Source organism: Sinocyclocheilus rhinocerous, unplaced genomic scaffold (genome assembly GCF_001515625.1).
Source record: "Sinocyclocheilus rhinocerous isolate Xijiao unplaced genomic scaffold, SAMN03320098_v1.1 scaffold1848, whole genome shotgun sequence".
NCBI lineage: Eukaryota > Metazoa > Chordata > Actinopteri > Cypriniformes > Cyprinidae > Sinocyclocheilus > Sinocyclocheilus rhinocerous.
Window position 1 is genome coordinate 26,567 of NW_015630592.1, and position 19,701 is coordinate 46,267.

Sequence of the window (19,701 nt, forward strand, 5' to 3'; positions counted from 1 at the left end):
AGATAGATAGATAGAGACAGACAGACGGATAGACAGACAGATAGATAGATAGATAAATAGATAGACAGACAGACAGATAGATAGATAGATAGATAGATAGATAGATAGATAGATACAGACAGATAGACAGACAGACAGACAGACAGACAGACAGATAGATCGATAGAGATATACAGACAGACAGACAGACGGATAGATAGACAGATAGATAGATAGATAGATAGATAGATAGACAGACAGACTGTATGAAGAATTTTTGGGGTATAATATGTCACAGTTTACTTACTTTTGCTATCCTCACTTACATAAATGAACTATAGTGTCCTGCACCAACTAGTAAAAAATATATTAAAAATTATATCTGGTGTCTGAATAATTTTTGGTTTGACTGCAGATAGTTAGACAGATAGATGTTAACCAGTGTTCAGTTGTGTTTGTAGCCTTCAGTACAGGGTGATGATGAAGAGCAGATAAAGCATGAAGAGGAGGAGGAGGAGGAGGAGATGATCATACCAAAAACTCCAGAGTCTCACCCATGGATCTCTCTGGGAAGCGAGCAGGAGATCGAGGAAGAGTCGGTCACAGAGTCCAGACCCAGAGTAAGACAGATGCATCATGGGATATTTATCAAAGCCATTCCTAATCTCATTTATGGGGCATAAGCTCACCTGTCTGTCTCTCTGTCCAGCTCAGGTATAAGATCTCTCCTCTGCTGCGGCGCTGTGGCGCTCCGGTGTGTTTCTCCGAACGCAGCGCTCTGGACGGGAAGGAGGGATTCGTGGAGTGCCCATCATACCAGGACAAGAGCTTCAGCATCAGAGAGATGGAGAGACACACGGCCATTCAGGCCTCCAGAGACACCAAACACTCATCCACTCAGACACTGTGGTACAAACACCTCTCAACTCTCTCTGAAGTTTGTTCTGAAAGTTTAGTTAGCAGATGGAACATATTTATATCCCATGATGCATGCATTACAGGAAGTACCCAAGGAACATGTGGACCCAGTACGAGTCCCGAGAGTTCAGCCCGGAGGAGAAAGAACATCACCTGCGATCAGAAAACCTGGAGAACTTTATCACATCTGTACTGATAAGGTAGGACGAGGAGAACGTGACATCTCTGAGGTCCCACAACTCACTTCATTAGTCCAACGCAATCGCTTTGCTACTACGTTAGCATGGTATTGTGTGTTAATGCATTCTGAACTCACCTGATGTTTTGCAGGTTTGAAATCTCCCTGCAGCAGAATCACATCACTGATGTTTTCTGTGACGACTGGACGGCGCTGTGTGAGGAGGACGGCGCGCTGACGGGGAAAACAGAGACGCAGCTGAAGGAATATCAGTCTTTCATGGACCTTCACTTCAGCAAAGAGAAAACCATCAGCCACATCCACTGGCATCCCACCATCAGCGGTCAGCACGAGCTACACTGTGGACAAATTAGGATTAATATGCCATTTTAGTAAAAGTAAATAAGTAAGCAATCATAAATAAGTTTAATAAATAATTAAATAAAAAAAAAATAAAAAAATAGCCATAGTACAAAATAAAATAAAATAATTAAAATGCAAAATAAAATAAAACATCCATATCTACGGAGATGACATGCAAGAAAAAAATAAAAAATTGTGCGCACGATTTACTAATTCGTTCCCTCGATGTACTAAAACGTGCGCACGATTACTATTTCGTTCACTCGATTTGCTAAATCATGAGCACAATTTACTAATTCATTCTCTCGATTTATAAATCGTGCGCACAATTTATAAATCGAGGGAACGAAACAGTAAATGGTGCACATGATTTAGCCTAATATTTTTTTCCTGCATGCAATGTGCGGGGCTCCGTACATATCAGAAAAAAAGAAAAGAAAAAAAAAACAGCCATAATGCAAAAACAAACAACAAAAAAATCCATAGTGCTATATAAAATTAAATAAATAAAATTTTATAAAATAAAATAGCCATATTGCAAAAAATACAAAAAATAAAAAATAAAAAAATATCTATAGCACAAAATAAATTAAAACAGCCAAATGACTCTAATAGCCATGGAGCAAAATTAAATAATATAGCCTTTATGTTAAATAAAATAAAATATCTATACTATCTATATTATAAATATCTATATGAATATAAATATTATTATAAATAATAATAAAACATACAGAGTGAAAATAAAATAAAAAACCAATTAAATACTGTAAAATCAAAAACAATAAATAAACTAGTCAAACGCATGAATGATTGTGTGTTTGTATGGATTTTGTTCAAATGTAATCAAATGTGATCAATTTGCACTTCATTTTTACCATTATTCTGCATAATAAATGTGTGTTGTGTGTGTGTGTGTGTGGCAGGCGTGATTGCTGTGTCCATGACGGAGAGACTTTCTCTTGAAGAACGGATCGATAACTCCACTAAACTCCTTTTAAACCCGTCCTACATTCTCTTCTGGAACTTCACTGACCCTATAAATCCACAGGTAATCATAATTATCATTATCAAAATCACCAGTATATATTAAGTATACCAGAGTACCAGTATACTGTATAAGTACAAAATACACAAATATTGCTTTCAAAATAGTAATATGCAACACTGGTCACATGACCTCATTAAGTTGTCTTTAATTCAGTATGTGGCATGAATATAAAAAAGGTTCATTCTGAGTGTATAAACAGGCAGTTTTAGATGAAGATGATATGATCAGTGTAAATAAAAGCTTTCTATTGTGCATCACTTTAAATAGAAGCAGAAACCCAACACACCTGAATGAAGTTTCAGTATTTCAGCAGATGATTTTAGCATGAAGCTGATGTGAGATTGAGTGTAGAAGGTGTAATCTGATGACATGAACAGAAAGCTGTTTTGACCTGAATCCGTCTGTCCATTGTTTGCGTTGCAGCTGCAGCTGGAATGTCCTGATGATGTTCTGTGCTTCCAGTTCTGTCCGTCCGACCCAAATATCATCGCTGGCGGCTGCATGAACGGCCAGGTGCACAATTAGATCAGAAAAATTATCTTTTCTTTCTCAGTCTCTTCTTTAAACTGTTCTTCCTTTCATTTTTTTCTTTTTATTGTTAATCTTATCTCTTGTGCATCTGTTTTGATTATTTTTAAGGTAAGACACTATAGGGTGAAAAATGTTAACTAATAGATATTACCATACTACCCCAGTTGATTAATCACAGTACATTAAGATAACTGTTTTATATAATTCTCTGAAAAACAAGTTTTCTTAAATCTGCAAAAAGAGCCATTTTCTATTTAAATATGCAGTTATTTGTGTACAATTCCATAAAATAGATCTGAACATCGGATAAAGTCAGATTCAAAATTCTTATTTGATTTTGTTGACATATGTGACACAAAAGCAGTGTTAAGTCGCTGGGGGATATTTGTAGCAATAGCCAACAATACATTGTATGGGTCAAAATGATAGATTTTTCTTTTATGCCAAAAATCATTAGGATATTAAGTAAAGATCATGTTCCATGAAGATATTTTGTAAATTTCATACCGTAAATATATCAAAACTTAATTTTTGATTAGTAATATGCATTGCTAAGAACTTCATTTGAACAACTTTAAAGATGATTTTATCAATATTTAGATTTTTTTGCACCCTCAGATTCCAGATTTTCAAATAGTTGTATCTCAGCCAAATATTGTCCGATCCTAACAAACCATACATCAATGGAAGCTTATTTATTCAACTTTCAGATGATGCATAAATCTCAATTTCAAAGAAAATCGACCCTTATGACTGGTTTTGTGCTCCAGGGTCACATATTAGAGTTAAAGGTTTTTATAGAGGGGGTTTTGGATTTCTATTTTATCACTCCATAAATTTAAAAAATAATGTCAACAGACAGAATAAATACATTTTCACCATGTTTTTAGGAATAAAATGTTATATAAATCAATGATATAAATAAAACTGTTAAGTTTGGTGTATATAAGTGCTGCTGAATTGGAGAACAAAACTTTTAAAGAAATGTATTGTAATGGGCATCTACAGATGCAAATAGATCAACTGCTCTGAAATAAACACTTAAATGTATAGTATGGAGGTTTTCTTTCCTCTAGTCTAAAAGACAACATGTTATTGAAGCAAACGAGCCCAAAATCTCAAAATTGACCAGTGCATGAAAAAACAATAGTTTTGTCTGTAGTGTTTTTGTTTGCACTTTGATTTACCATTGTGTATAAAATGTGCTGCATAAATAAACTTACTTTGCCTTACGATGCACTCTCAGCAGAAATGTTCCTTCTTTTTTTCCCTTTAAATGGCTTTCAATCGCTTACAATCTGGAAGCACTTCTCCACAAAGGCCTAAAACATAGCAAACACATTATGTTCTGGTTATATTAATGTTCAATACAAGTATCTATGTGCATCATCTGTGACATGGTAACATATTGTAATACTTTTAACTCATGACATGCAGCATATTCATTAGCTGGTTTTGTGTTTACAGGTAGTATTATGGGATATCTCCGCACATGTGGAGAGACTGCAGGACACACGCAGCGGCGGCAAAAACATTTCAAGCAAACTAGTGAGTTACACACACACAGCTGTTGTGTGTTTAAACTAGCGGCTGTCCACAACCAGTCATGTGACTCCTGATGATCTATTTAGAGGTCATTTAATTAAGTGACGCTTAACTGATACCTTATACAAACACACTTACACAATCACAGAACATTAAACCTGCTGTGTGTGTTTACGACTGTTTACTTTACTTTGTGTACTGCCATATTGTGTCCATATGTGAGCTAAACGTGACAAAACCTGTCTTTCATGACATCCTCAAATGTAAAAATTATATATAAATGAAGATTGTGTTAGTTTCTAGTCATTATTATTAGCTTTATGTAAAAACAATCCTGGGTTATGGTTTTTGCTTATTCAGATACACTGTAAAAAATATTGCCGTTTTAATGGTAAAATTTTTTTTTTTTTAAATGCTACAGTAACAAATCTGTTCATTGGTTAGAGTAAGTTCCCTTGCTCTTTAATATCTAATGGGAAATTTCATGTAATTTTTGTTAAGTGTACAGTTTTTGGAAGTGAAAATGAAGTAATCTCATAATATACAGTGAATTTTTTAAAGATGGTTGTCAGGTAAAATATTTGGTATATTAGCATATTTCAGTTATTTAAATATGTTTTTTACTGTAGATTTAAGTTCTGTAAATTTAAATCTGTAAATACCATAATTCAGTTAAATATATATATATATATATTAGTGCTGTCAAACGATTAATCACGATTTATCGCATCCAAAATAAAAGTTTTTGTTTACATAATATATGTGTGTGTTCTGTGTATATTTATTATGTATATATAAATACACACACATGCATGTATATATTTAAGAAAAATATGTTATGTTTATATATAAAATCTATTTATTAACACACATATATATTATGCAAACAAAACCTTTTATTTTGGATGCAATTTTTTTTCTCCTGTAAATTTAAATTTTGTAAATTTAAACCTGTAAATTTCACGGATCCCCCCCACCTCCCTTTTTTATATTATAAAGGTAAATTATTTGTTATATTACCATATTTCATCTTATGAACTATTCTTTTTTTTACTGTAAAATCTAAATGTAAAATTAAACTGTAAAAATAAGTTCTGCCAATTTTTACTCTAAATTTCACTAATTATTATTCCTGTTATTCCAGGACAAAAGCAGTGTGACTCCAGTGGTGCGGTACTGTGCTGTATCTGGGATAGAGAACGGACACAAAGCCCCGATCACAGACATTCAGTGGCTGTCAGAAACATTTGAGGTACACAAGAGGTTAACTGTCCTTTCTTAAAATATGAAGAAGAAAAAAAATAAGTTACTGTACCTTTAAGAGTTTAACATTTAATTGAACTGGCCATGTACACACTGAAATATTAATCTTAATCATTTTTTCTCTCAGTTGTCCAAATTAGGGATCCCAGTGGAAAATCCGAGTGGTATTTCTGTTCAGCTGGTGACATGCGCTCCTGACTGGTATCTGCTGATAGCTACACTATATGCACACATTCATGTTAATGTTCTAGTTTAGTATCAAACTCTCTCCTCACTGTGTGTATATATATATATATATATTTTAGCTGTGTGTTATTCTGGGACCTTCGGCCTCCTCGTGTTGTGTCTCAGTCCCTCACGGACGTGAAACAGAAATCGGAGGAAAAACCTCTGGAAAACCCTCATGGCATTCCCAACACGTTCAAACACCTCAACCTGACCTGGAAACCCTTTATCCGTGTATGTGGTGCATACAAACATGGTTTTAAGACATATAAATCTCTAGGGCTTTTCACACTGCGCTAAACCTGGGTTAGCGTAGTTCTAAACAATGCATTTTAAACCTGGGTAATCATACGTTTCACAAACTTATACAGCGGCAAACTTGTACAACATGAAACAATAGCTGTGTCTCATTTAGAAGACTGCGCCCTCCGGAGGTTGCATCCTCTGTAGGATGCGTATACGAAGTGTCCTCAACCTAGAATTAAACGAAGCGTCCTCAACCTAGAATTAAACGAGACAGCCTTCGTAGGACGGGCGGAAAAGGAAACAGGAAGTATCACGTTGCTATGCCAACACATTTAGAGCATCGTTGCGCTCTCACACTACTTAAATGAAGGAAAATTATTTCTAAATTTGGAAAGTAGTTTGAAAAAAAAATGCTTTTACTTGTTTTATTTTGTTCAATGTTTGAGGAGCTGCAGCGTACGTACAGCAGACATCTGTTAGAGAAAAAAGGAAGAGGATATTAAGAACAAAGTTTATTGATTTAAGGTAAGTTGTAAACCACATCTGCCGGCGCCGGCATTTTTCAAATTAACGACAGTTGTTTACGGCGACGCAAAGAATTGTAGGTTATCTGTAGCAGCAAAGGATACACCTCATGCATCCTCTGAATTCCTGTGAAAGAAGGTCGTATTCGAAGGTCGCATTCGGTGAAATGAGACAGCCTCGATGACGTATGCAGTCTTCGACCTCTGGAGGGCGCAGCCTTCTAAATGAGACACAACTAATGTGGCATTAAAACATTACGTCTAGACGCTTAGCAACCGTAGTCAGAATTCTGAGAATAAGTCAGAATTGCGAGATGTAAACTTTGAATTCTGGTAAAAAAAAAAAAAAAAAAAAAGTAATTGCAAGATGTAAAAATAGAATAACGAAAGAAAAGTCAGAAGTGCGAGATGTAAACTTAGAATTCTGAGACAAAAGTCCATATTTCAAGATGTAAATTATGAATTCTGGGAAAAAATATCGAAATTGCAAGATGTTAAAATAGAATACCGAAAGAAAAGTCAGAAGTGCGAGATGTAAACTTAGTATTCTGAGAAAAAATGTAAAAATTGCGAGATGTAAATTTTGAATTCTGGTTAAAAAAAAAAAAATTTTAAATTGCAAGATGTAAAAATAGAATACCGAAAGAAAAGTCAGAAGTGCGAGATGTAAACTTAGAATTCTGAGAAAAAAGTCCAAATTTCAAGATTTAAATTTGCAATTCTGGGAAAACAAATTCAAAATTGCGAGATGTAGACGTAGAATTGAGAAAAAAAGTAAAAATTGAAAATGTAAACTTAGAATTCTAAGAATTCAGCATTTTGAGATATAAACTCGCAATTGTGAGAAAAAAGTCGCAGTTACCTTTTTAATTTTTTTAAAATTCTGTAACGGAATCAAGCTTCCATAAACAGGTTGCGTGCTGCGTTTGTCCAATCAATGACACTGACACCGCAAATATGCAAATAAGAACGTTTACCCAGGGTTTAGGAATGTACAGTGTGTAATGTAAGTTTATGAATAGGATTACCCAGGAATAATTGTTAACCTTGGGTAAATTATGGGCCACGTAAACCGTGACTGGATTCCATTTACCGCAGGTCTCCTTACCAAAGATTGGCTCTAGCGGTGAATACAGTCCTCTGAAGTTCAGCTTGAGGGACAATACAGTGGACTGTCCTACAGGTGAGACACCAGCACTGAAAGATACACATGTATTTGGCTTGGTGAGACCTATTAAACACAAGGTTAACTGTGGCCGTGCAGTGATGATAATGCAGTCAGCATGACGCCTCTCTGTTAAATAAGCAGAGCTCTGAAATAACATTCACTATCACAGCACTGCTCTACAAACACTGACTCTACAGCGCCGTTTCACAGAGACCATGAGGTCCAGCTGATGAAGAGTTTCTTTTTTTTTATTTGACCCTCTAACTCTAGCACTCTATTCTAATTCTATTCTTTAAAAAAAAAAAATTTTTTAGACTTGCACTCTATTCATTTACTAACTGCTTGTTTTCTTTAAAAAAAAAACTAACACTAGCTCTCTATTCACTCTCTATTCTTTTCGTATTCTATTTGTTTTCTTTTATTTATTACACAATTAACGAAAAGCAAAAAAGGCCTCTAACACTAGCTTGCTCTATGCTTTTTCTATTCTATCTGTTTTCTTTTTATTTATTACATAATTAAAAAAAACTTGCTATGTGTACTGCGTTAAGCTAAGTGAGACTTGTTTATAGCACTTGTATATCATTGCTCTTTTGTTGATTTTGATTGCTTCTATTGTCCTCATTTGTAAGTCACTACTAAATGACTAAATAATAATAAATATATATATATACAGTATACACAGCAAACACAGTTCTGGTGGAAAAAAACCTTAATCATCATAAAAATGTAAAATGAAAACAATCACAATATTTAAAATAAATAAAGAATAAAATAAATAAATAACCAAAATATTAATGAAATATTTAATATTTAATAAATAAAACTAAATAAAATATTTTGTTTTTATTTAAAAATTCAGTGTTTTATTTCCTGCACGTCATGTGACATTAACCGACATCAAAGAATCATGAACATGCAAATGTTTTGTTAAATTACAGAAGTATTACCTTGAAATCTCAAGGGGGCCACAAATAAAAATGTAGCTGGGAACAGCTGCATTAGAAGACATTATGCATTACTGTGTGACTCCAAAAACTGATTCTGTGTTGATTTGGATCCTGGTTTGAGTTTCTCCTCGTATCCGTCTTCTCTTCAGGAGACAGACCTCCACAGAACGCGGATCGTGAGGAAGGCTGTGGGTTCGCGCAGCTCCGGGTGCCGTCGGCCAAACAGCAGAAACCTCTGGAGAACATCAGCACCAAGCTGTACGTGGGGACGGAGGTGAGACAAACATCTGTGCATTTCACTGACAGAACGGTCAAAACATGTTCCATAAAACAGATTCCAGCTCTACTATCCCAATGCATGAGCCATATTCTTCTAACGCACATAAGCTGCTTGTAATGTCATTGATTTTGACGATTAGTCTATTAATAAATGCATTTTTGCATACTGTGCTTGCATCAGGATGGTGAACTCGTTTACACTGACTGGAAAATGGACAAGGACAACGACTCCGGACGTCTGCTGAGTAAGATACTAAAACAGCCGAACAACACATGTTTACACACATACACAGATTTGAATTCAAAGGTCATGAGTGATGGTTGAGATCTATCACTACTGTACTCTTGTTCAAGAACCTGAACCTCCGGCTGCTCCCGGGGATCCCGGCCTGCAGAAAATGAAGACTAAATCATTTTGGATTAAAAAAAAAAATGTTTCCGTACAAATACATTATTTAGCAATTTTTCAATGATATACAAATAGATGCAGCAAACACTAAGTTCTGAAAAAATTTAACTTAATTAAATGTAAAACACTTACTAAAAAAGATGTCAAAGTACAATTAAAATGAATTAATAATAATAATAAAAAATTAAATAAAAGTTTCTTAAGATGAAATATTTAATTTGAAATAAAGTAAATATTTTTAAAATAAACAACATTTAAAATAAAACACTTACTAAAAAGATTAAATTAAAATAAAAGCTAAAAGCAATCATTTGAAAATAAAAGCAGTCAAAATCAAGTACTAACTAAAAAGCGGAACATTTGTATTTGATATAAAAAAAATAATTTTAAAAAACAACCAAAAACAGTAAAACAATACCAATTGTAATATTTTATATTAAATAAATTCAGAATAAAATACATTAATAATCTGAAAACAAAAACAAAAGACTCAATATTTTATTTTACATAAATAAAAAATGAAAATCAATAAAGAAATGCTTTTAACAAAAACAATCAAAATAAACGCTCACTAAAAAAATATGCAATATTTTATTTGAAAAATGAAAAATGTTAATAAACACTTATTTAAAACTAATCAAAATAAAACACAAAAGAAGAAATATTTAGCTTGAAATAAATTACAAATTAAATTGTTGAAGTACTAACTATTTTTGAATGTTAAATATATATTAAATATTTTTACGAGACAAAAACAGCATAAACACCTGAAATCTCACTGTAGAGGCTTTGAGCAAACCAAACAAGACTAAAGCCTTCACTATTAATGAGGAAACCACACAATTACCTGGTTATCCTGAGTCTGTCAGGTGGAGTGTGTAATGAGTCGATAAAACAGGTTTCTCACAGGCATCAGACAAACACTGAGCTCATCGCTTTGGGCAGAGATCAAACCTAATTCCACCAAACCGCCACCTTCAGCCTGTAAAACCAGCCGGGATTTCCAGAAATATTACAGGAGACTGAGTTTCATTAGTGCTGAGGGGCAAAAGCATTTAATAAAATAAAATTGTATTTAATAAAAATTTAATATTTGAAATAAATTAAAATAATTAAGTAAATAATTTAAATAAATGAAACAATACTAAAAATAATCAAAATAAAACAATTACTAAAAAGATGAAATATGTTTTTAATTAAAATAAATAGTTTTAACATAAAAACAATCAAATCAATCAAATACAATCAATCAAAATTGAAATAAATAATTAATCTTAAATTAAAACAAATCTAAATAATTAATCTTAAATTTAAAAGTTTAAATATTACTATAAAGATAAAATATTTCATTTTAAATTAGTTAAAATAAATAAATAGCTTTAACATAAAAACAATAAAAAAACAAACTAAAACATGAAATATTTAAAATAAATAAAAATATTATAAAATTATAGATTGTTATAAAATAATTTATAAAATAAAATTTTATAATTTGATATAAAAATGTATATATTATAATTATATATCATTTGAAATCAAATTAATCAAAATTAAAATGACTAAAAATATTAAATACTTTATCTGAAATAAGTTAAAGTTAAAATAAGTACTAAATCAAATACTAAAAATATTAAATATTTCATTTAAAATAAATAAAAAATAAAATAGTTTTTTTAAATGTTTTTATTTTTATTATTTGAATGTTTTTTTTATGATTTAATTATTTGTTTGCTTTTCAATAGGAAATCTGACAGTACACAACATTTGAAATTAGATTGCCCTATTTTTATCAATGCATCTCATTATTGAAATATATTAATAAACAACATTTTCAATCGACTTTTTGCACTGATCTTGTCGCAGTGCATTCTGGGATTGCCTTCTTTGTAGGCTTCCACTGAAGGGACAATTCACCCAAAAATGATCATCATTTAATCATCCTCAAGTCCTTTCAAACCTGTGTGAGTTTCTTTCTTCTGTGGAACATAAAGAAGATATTTTAAGAAATGTCTCAGCGTTTTTGTCCATACAGTGAAAGTCAGTGGGGTCCAATACTGTTTAGACCTGAACGCTCTTCAAAAAGAGAGAAAGTCACACAGGTTTGGATCAACATGATCATTTTTGGGTGAACTACCATTTGCAAAATGTGCGTTTTGGGCCTTATGGGGCTAATATGGTTATGATATATCACAAAACCAGTCTTAAGGTCCTTGCACAAAAATGAAAATTTCATATGCGTTTTTTCTGTTTTTTTTTTTTTTCATATTCGTCATCCTTTCCTATGGATGCGAAAACTCAGAAAATCGAACCTGGTCCGTTTTTTTTCTTTATATGGACAAAAGTTTCGGAGGCAGTGTGTAAATGTGATTGATACATTGTATGGGTCAAAATTATCGATTTTTCTTTTATGCCAAAAATCATTAGGATATTAAGTAAAGATCATGTTCCATGAAGATATTTTGTGAATGTCCTACCGTAAATATATCAAAACTTAATTTTTGATTAGTAATATGCATTGCTAAAAGCTTCATTTGGACAACTTTAAAGATGATTTTCTCAATATTTAGATTTTTTTGCACCCTCAGATTCCAGATTTTCAAATAGTTGTATCTCAGCCAAATATTGTCCTATCCTAACAAACCATACATCAATGGAAAGCTTATTTATTCAGCTTTCAGATGTTGTATACATCTCAATTTCAAAAACTGACCCTTATGACTGGTTTTGTGGTCACATATGTATCGTGCAGAAGTTGAGTTTTTGGCGTGTGTTTTCTGTCAGGCACTAAACCCATCCACCGGCTCCTCGTACACGACACTCTGGTGAACACCGTCAGCCGCTCTCCGTTCTTCAGGGACATCATCCTGACGGTCAGCAGCTTCAGCTTCGCCATCTGGAAGGAAGGGGTCACGGTGAGGTCACGACAGGATCACACGCTCAAACTCGAATCAGATGAAATCAAAGAAAAACACACCTGTGTTCTATATAAACAACAGTTACACTTTAATCACCTGTTAAAGCTGAACTGATTCAGCTGTTTATATAGTCAGCATTTTACTAGCAATAATCTTCTTATAGACCCTTTAATATATCATCAATATTTTAGGTTCAAATTTATATGAATTTACAATTTTATTTTTTTTTTACGTTAAATACATTTTAGTTTCCATACAAATGAATTATTTTGCTGTTTTCCCCATACATACATATAAAGAAAAAATGTCATCATCACAAAAATGTAAAATGAAAACAAATTATTCTAAAATAAAAAATAATCACTAAAAAAATAAAAAGATTAAATATTTTATTTTTATTAGTTTTTTTCCCGTAATAAAAAATAAATAAATTTTTAAATAAAAACAAAATGAAACAATATGAAATATTTTTAAATAAATCAAAAAATGAAATAAATACTTATCAAAATAAAACCGAAAATATAAATATGAAATAAAAAGCGATTTTTTTTCAAATAAAATTAATCAAAATGAAACAGAAAATAAAACAATATGAATTATTGTATTTGAAATAAAAATACTTTTCAAATAAAAACAATCAAAATAAAACTAAATAAAATAATATGAAATATTGTACTTGAAATAAATAAAAAATAAATAAATACTTATAAACTAAAAACAGATGATGAGATGTTGTATTTGAAACAAATTAAAAAAATACTTTTAAAATAAAAACAATCAAAATAAAACACACACTAAAAACATGAAATATTTTATTTAAAATAAATCAAAATATTTTAGTTTCATCAATATTCCAGGTTCAAATTCATATGAATTTCTCTCCTTTTTTATATCACTTTTAACAACCGTTTTGCCTTCATTACGTCATTGACTTTTTATTTTCCTGTTATAACTGATCCTGTTATAAAACATAACCTTATGTGTGTTTGTAAATAAATAAATAAATAATTTTTAATGCACCTTACTTATAAGAGAATAAGTTAGATACAGTTGAGCATGTGCGGTATGATTCTGTCTCACCTGGTTTTTCTTTTTTCCCCATTTCAGAGCGGCCCGATCCTCATGTCGGCCTGCTCCAAGATGCTGCGTACGGTGGGTCACTGGTCCCTGTCCCGGCCGGCGGTCTTCTTCATCGGGAAGGAGGACGGAAGCATCGAGGTGTGGGACCTGCTGCAAAACAGTCACGAGCCCTCGCAGAGCCAGAACATCAGCAGCGCCGCCGTCACCTGCATCAGCACCAGCAGCATCTCCTGTAAGACACACACCCGTCTGCTGACGTGAAGCGCAGGGGTCAGATGCTAACGCCTCCCGATTCTCTCCACAGCCAAGCAGCATCTTCTGGCGGTTTCAGACCGTCTCGGGACGCTACACATCCTACAGATCCCCTGGACCCTGCGCAGATCCTCCAACAGCGAGGTGAGGACATTACCTTCCTCAACTAAATCAGACTGTGACCCTGGAGCACAAAACCAGTCATAAGGGTAATTTTTTTGAAATTGAGATTTATACATCATCAATAAATCAGCTTTGCATTGATGTATGGTTTGTTAGGATAGGACGATATTTGGCTGAGATACAACTATTAGAAAATCTGGAATCTGAGGGTGCAAAAAAATATTGCTACAAATATACCCCAGCGACTTAACACTGCTTTTGTGCTGCAGGGTCACATATAAGCTCTGTTCCAGTAACTACCTTCAGCTCTAGTGACTTTTTAAAAAATAGTTCTCCGTACTGAATAAAATACATTTAGAATCAACACTTCCCACGATTTATCCATTCGGTTCATTGCAATTTTGGGTTTGGCTTAAAAGATATATTTAAAGGAATAGTTCACCCAAAAATTAACATTTGCTGAAAATGTACTCGGCACCCATTCACTGCAGAGCATCCATTGGTGAGACACTGATGCAATGCTACATTTCTCCAAATCTGATGAAGAAACAAACTCATCCTGATCTTGGATTGTCTGAGGGTGAGTAAATTCTCAGCAAATTTTCATTTTTGGCAGAACGATTGCGTTAATGCTCAAAATTAAGTATCTTATAAGGCAGCTGCATAATTTTGTCAGAACAGCCTGTAATCGTGACTATGATGGCTAAAAAAGCCGTCTAGGTAGGGCTTGGATCAGAACGCGCATGTATAACAGCGCAGTATGTTTCCTGCAGAGGCAGATTGTGAAGAAGTACTTTGAGAAGGAAGAGGAACGACTGGAGTATTTCGAGAAACGCCAGATCAAACACGAGAAGGAAAAGAAAGAGATGGAAGCCGAGCAACAGAGGAAGAAGACGGTGAGAGAGGAAGCACTCGTTTAAAGGAACATTTACCAGGGTTATTATAGTTAACTAAAACCAAAACCATAAAAAAAACAAAACATTTTAATTACTGGACTTAAACAAATGTTGACGGAAATAAAATAATAAAAAAAAAAAATTCAGCTAGCTGTATATAAAAACAATAGAAGTCTATGCAATGTCCCCATTTCGATAGCAGAGTAAATGTTTCTGTGTGTGTGTGTGTGTGTGTGTGTGTGAGCGTGTGTGAGCGTGTGTGTGCGTGTGAGTGTGTCTGTGTGTGTGAGTGTGTGTGAGTGTGTGTGTGCGTGTGAGTGTGTGTGTGCGTGTGAGTGTGCGTGTGCCCGCAGCTGTAGTTGAGCTGGAATGTGTGTTTGAGTGATTCCAGATCCGCTCAGACTTGCTGAATATATATTTACTAAATGAAAGTATGCTTGCGTCTGTCTCTCTGAGGGTCAGAAAACACACTCGTTTGTGTTTCACACCCAGCTGACGTCCGCGGACACATGATGCTGGAGGCTTTCTGGACGGATTTCAAGACAAACACTTAATGTTTCTGATGCTGCAGGCAAAACCAGTGTTTTTTCATGCACTGGTCAATTTTGCGATTTTGGGATATTTGGCATTTCATGTTATTTCAGACTAGAGAAAAGAAAACATCTAAAATGCACATTTGTGTTTATTGTATTGCACTAGATCCATTTGCGTCTGTAAATGTCAATCAGTTTTTTCTCCACTTCAGTATCACTTACATAAACCAATTTTATTCCTCTCTATATTCTGAAGGATTTTACTGAGGGGTTTGTTCATGTATCATTCAGACTGATTTATATTCACATTTTATTCTTAAAAACATAGTGAAAAATGTATATTTTTCTGTCTATTGACAGTATTTTTTTATTTATAGTGTGATAAAAAGAGAAATCCAAAATCCCTTCTGTAAAAAACTTTAACTCTAATATGTCAACAAAATCAAACAAAAAAATTGAACCTGGCTTTATCCAATGTTCAGATTTATCTTCTGGAAGTTTATGCAAATAAGTGCATATTTAATAAGATAATGCATAATTTGCATATTTAAACATACTATTTCAGAAAAATTGTAATATAAATACAAAACTTGTAATACACTGTAAAAAGTGATGTTCTTTCTCAGTATTTTTGTCTTGTTTTTTCCAGTACAAATATCTAAACAGAAAATCAAGATGCATTTACTTGAGAAGCAAAACATATTAATAACATATTAAGCCTTTTTCTGAAAAAGTTTATCAAAATGAAGGGAGTTTATGCTTAAAACAAGAAAAATATTAATTATCAGATTATTTATCTGAACCATATTGGCAGATATCTTGTTTTAAGCACTCAATATATTTAAATAAATTAAAAAATGAAATAAATACTTATCAAAATAAAACAGAACACATAAATATGAAATAAAAAGTTTTTTTTTTTTTTATAAAATCAATCGAAATGAAACTAAATAAAAGTATATGAAATATTGTATTTGAAATGAATAAAAAATAAATAAACTAAAAACAATCAAAATAAAACAATATGAGATGTATTTGAAACAAATAAAAAATACTTAAAAAAATAATTTAAAACAAATTTAAAAAATTTATTTAAAATAAATTAAAATATTATAAGATAAGATATTAAGCCTTTTTCTGAAAAAGTTTATCAAAATGAAGGGAGTTTATGCTTAAAACAAGAAAAATATTTTTTTATCAGATTATTTATCTGAAACTTATTGACAGATATCTTGTTTTAAGCACTCAATATATTTAAATAAATTAAAAAATGAAATAAATACTTATCAAAATAAAACAGAAAATATTTTATATTTAAAAAAATTAAATCATTCAAAATTAAACTAAATAAAAGAATATGAAATATTGTATTTGAAATGAATAAAAAATAAATAAACTAAAAACAATCAAAATAAAACAATATGAGATGTTGTATTTGAAACAAATGAAAAATACTTACAAAAATAACTTAAAACCAATTTTAAAAATGTATTTCAAATAAATTAAAATATTATAACATAAGATATTAAGCCTTTTTCTGAAAAAGTTTATCAAAAAGTTTTATATGCTTAAAACAAGAAAAAAAAAATTTTTTATCAGATTTTTTTATCTGAACCTTATTGGCAGATATCTTGTTTTAAGCACTCAAAAAGACTTAATCTTGTGTCATTGTGTTTCTCAAATAAACATATCCTGATTTAAGAATGTTAAAAAATTTGTTGTGGAAAACGAGACAAAAATACTGAGTAAGATTTTGAATTTTTTTTTGGTAGTGTGCACTTGATTTGACTGATTTTGGACGGCTCTTGGACTCAATAAGCCTGATGAAGCTTTGGTGTATATCAAAAACTGTAGTTGCAAATGCCTTTGAACTTTTGTGTTTGATTACTTGTGCGTTTTGCTGTTCATCAGGAGCCGGCGATGCCACTGAAACAGGAAGAGGAACTGGAGGCAGAAGCGCTGAAGGAATACGAACAGTTTCTGGATCTGGAGAAGGTCGTTTTGAAGAACATGGGCCTCCTGACCGAAACAGAGGACAGATCAGACCTGTAACACAGTAACATCATCATTACACTCTAGAACCACCAAGAATCTAGAACTTACCAGATGACCTAATAACAAGAGTTCTGCTGATTGTGCCATTAACACTGGAAGCTTAATTCAGTTCAGTTCTTAAGGGTGGAAAAAAAGTCTAGCTTAAGTCATTCTGATTAGAATGATGTGAAAACATCGTTATTCATCGTAAACTTTTCAATGGAATTTCTTACAGTGTTTGGAACAACATTCCTAAACTACTATTAATTTGAATCAGATTTAAACTTGATTTGATTCTTATTGATTAGTTCCAAATTATGATGGAAATTTCTTTAGCAAAGCATGAGAATTCCTTTGGTTTTTGAATGCAACTTTATTGTTGTGTATTGTAAGCATTCTGAATGTAAAACATTAAAACCCCATTTTCTTAAGCAGGGCAGAGAGGGTGTTTTGTTCTTGTAAGCTTATGCGCTCTGACCTTGAAGATTGATTCTTCCTCCGGTTACTGGTCTCAGTTCATCTTCGTAATCAAACACCTCTGACAGCTTATCTGCTTTCATACGGACACATCCAGCCACTAATGTACAATATTGATCAAGTTCAGCCCGGCTCATATTGATTCAATAGATAGGCTACTAAACTTCCTTTTTAAGCAGCGAACGGGACAAGAATTCACACGCAAAGCAGGTTTGGTCGACATATAGAAGACTTTCAAGTCTACTTCATAAAATGCATTTCTATGGAGCAAAGAAAGGTTTTTTAGCAAACCCTAGAATAATTAATGAATGTGAATTTCATGTGTCCACTGAATTGAGTGCTGTTTATTGTCTACCGTTTAAAAACATAGTACTGATGAAACACGAGAAGAGCATATTTCTGTGTAAATCGACTATGTTCTTGCATAAATTATCCAATTGAATCAAATACAATAATTTGATTTTACATAATTTATACAGAAATTTAATTCCGAAATTCCTTCAAATTCAGAATTGCAAGATATAAACTCACAGTTCTGAGTAAAAAAAGGGTCAGTTATGAGATATAAACATAAAATAGCAAGACATAAATTCTTCAAAGTTTTCATCTTACAATTCTGAGAAAAAAGTCATAATTGCAAGATACAACAATTTAGATTTTTAGCAATTCTGAGAAAAAAAGTTGATAATTGTGAGAAATTTCACAATTCTGACAATTTTTCTCAGAATTCTGAATTGCTCTCTCACAGTTCTGACTTTTCTTTGAATTCTGAGTTCACAACTGAGCTTATATCTTTATAATTCTGAAAATTGTGAGATGAAAACTCAGAATTGCAAGAAACGTGCCCAAATTGTGAGATGAAAAAGTCATAAGCACCATAAGTGAGATATAAATTCACAATTCTGACATCTCACAATTTTGCATGTTTATCTCACAATTCTAAACTTTTTCTCGCAATTCTAAGTTTCTATCTTGTTACTCTGAGAAAAAAAGTCAATAACGTTGAGATATGAACTCAGAACTGCAACAAAAATATCTAAGTTGTAAGAAAAAAAGTTGCAATTACCTTTTTATTCTGTGGCAGAAAAAAGCTTCCATGTCTCAAAACGTAGTACAGTACAACTTTACTGTTGCATTATATTGCATGAAAATCACAACTGATGTCATTTATATTTCATTCGCACACTGAAAATTAAGGTGAAATTGAGTGCATTGATTTATGGGATATATATATATATATTTTTTTCATATTCTGCACATATTGGCATTGTCTTCATATATTTAAGATGATTAGTGTGCAATAACCCTAATTCACAAACTCAAGTTAATCTTGCATTTTGTGTGTCTGTTGCATGAAGCCACACGTCTTCATGAACCAGACAATCACATCTTCTGTTCTGCCTCTGTAACTCTCATTATCCAGCTGCATTACACGTCTATCTCAGCGTTGTCTTTCTTTAATCTGTTCCTGTTGGGCAAACAAAGGCAGTTTTGACTAAATCTGGCCGCGTTTCAGCAATGATAAGGCTTTTATCTCCTTTAAGCTCCATTTGATAGACGTGTAATTTTACAGCCATTTATGAGCGTGAGCTGCAGAAGTCTGCAGATGTTTAGGTATAAATGCTAAACGTACAATGACAGCAACTGCACGATCACCTCTATGAAGCGCCGGCCAATCAAAGGTCATCTCTTCCAGGCAGCCAATCAGAAGACTCTGCTTGACATCAAAGAGTCTTTGGGACGTGACTGGACCAATCACACG

The 19,701-nt window shown here is 32.6% G+C and overlaps 1 protein-coding gene across 1 annotated transcript in view; it reads left to right on the forward strand.

Moving 5' to 3' along the window:
- dnai3 (dynein axonemal intermediate chain 3) overlaps window positions 1-17,679 on the forward strand; it is a 22,946-nt gene extending 5,267 nt beyond the window's left edge. Inside the window, exons 6-23 of the mRNA XM_016553190.1 lie at window positions 441-599; window positions 689-888; window positions 981-1,097; window positions 1,228-1,418; window positions 2,365-2,489; window positions 2,913-3,002; window positions 4,488-4,568; window positions 5,710-5,817; window positions 5,956-6,029; window positions 6,134-6,287; window positions 7,922-8,006; window positions 9,091-9,215; window positions 9,402-9,465; window positions 12,411-12,541; window positions 13,652-13,856; window positions 13,929-14,020; window positions 14,773-14,895; window positions 17,340-17,679. Coding sequence (XP_016408676.1) covers window positions 441-599; window positions 689-888; window positions 981-1,097; window positions 1,228-1,418; window positions 2,365-2,489; window positions 2,913-3,002; window positions 4,488-4,568; window positions 5,710-5,817; window positions 5,956-6,029; window positions 6,134-6,287; window positions 7,922-8,006; window positions 9,091-9,215; window positions 9,402-9,465; window positions 12,411-12,541; window positions 13,652-13,856; window positions 13,929-14,020; window positions 14,773-14,895; window positions 17,340-17,480 — 2,265 coding nt within the window. The 3' untranslated portion in view covers window positions 17,481-17,679. The remainder of the gene's footprint in view (window positions 1-440; window positions 600-688; window positions 889-980; window positions 1,098-1,227; window positions 1,419-2,364; window positions 2,490-2,912; window positions 3,003-4,487; window positions 4,569-5,709; window positions 5,818-5,955; window positions 6,030-6,133; window positions 6,288-7,921; window positions 8,007-9,090; window positions 9,216-9,401; window positions 9,466-12,410; window positions 12,542-13,651; window positions 13,857-13,928; window positions 14,021-14,772; window positions 14,896-17,339) is intronic.
- Window positions 17,680-19,701: the final 2,022 nt, after the last annotated feature.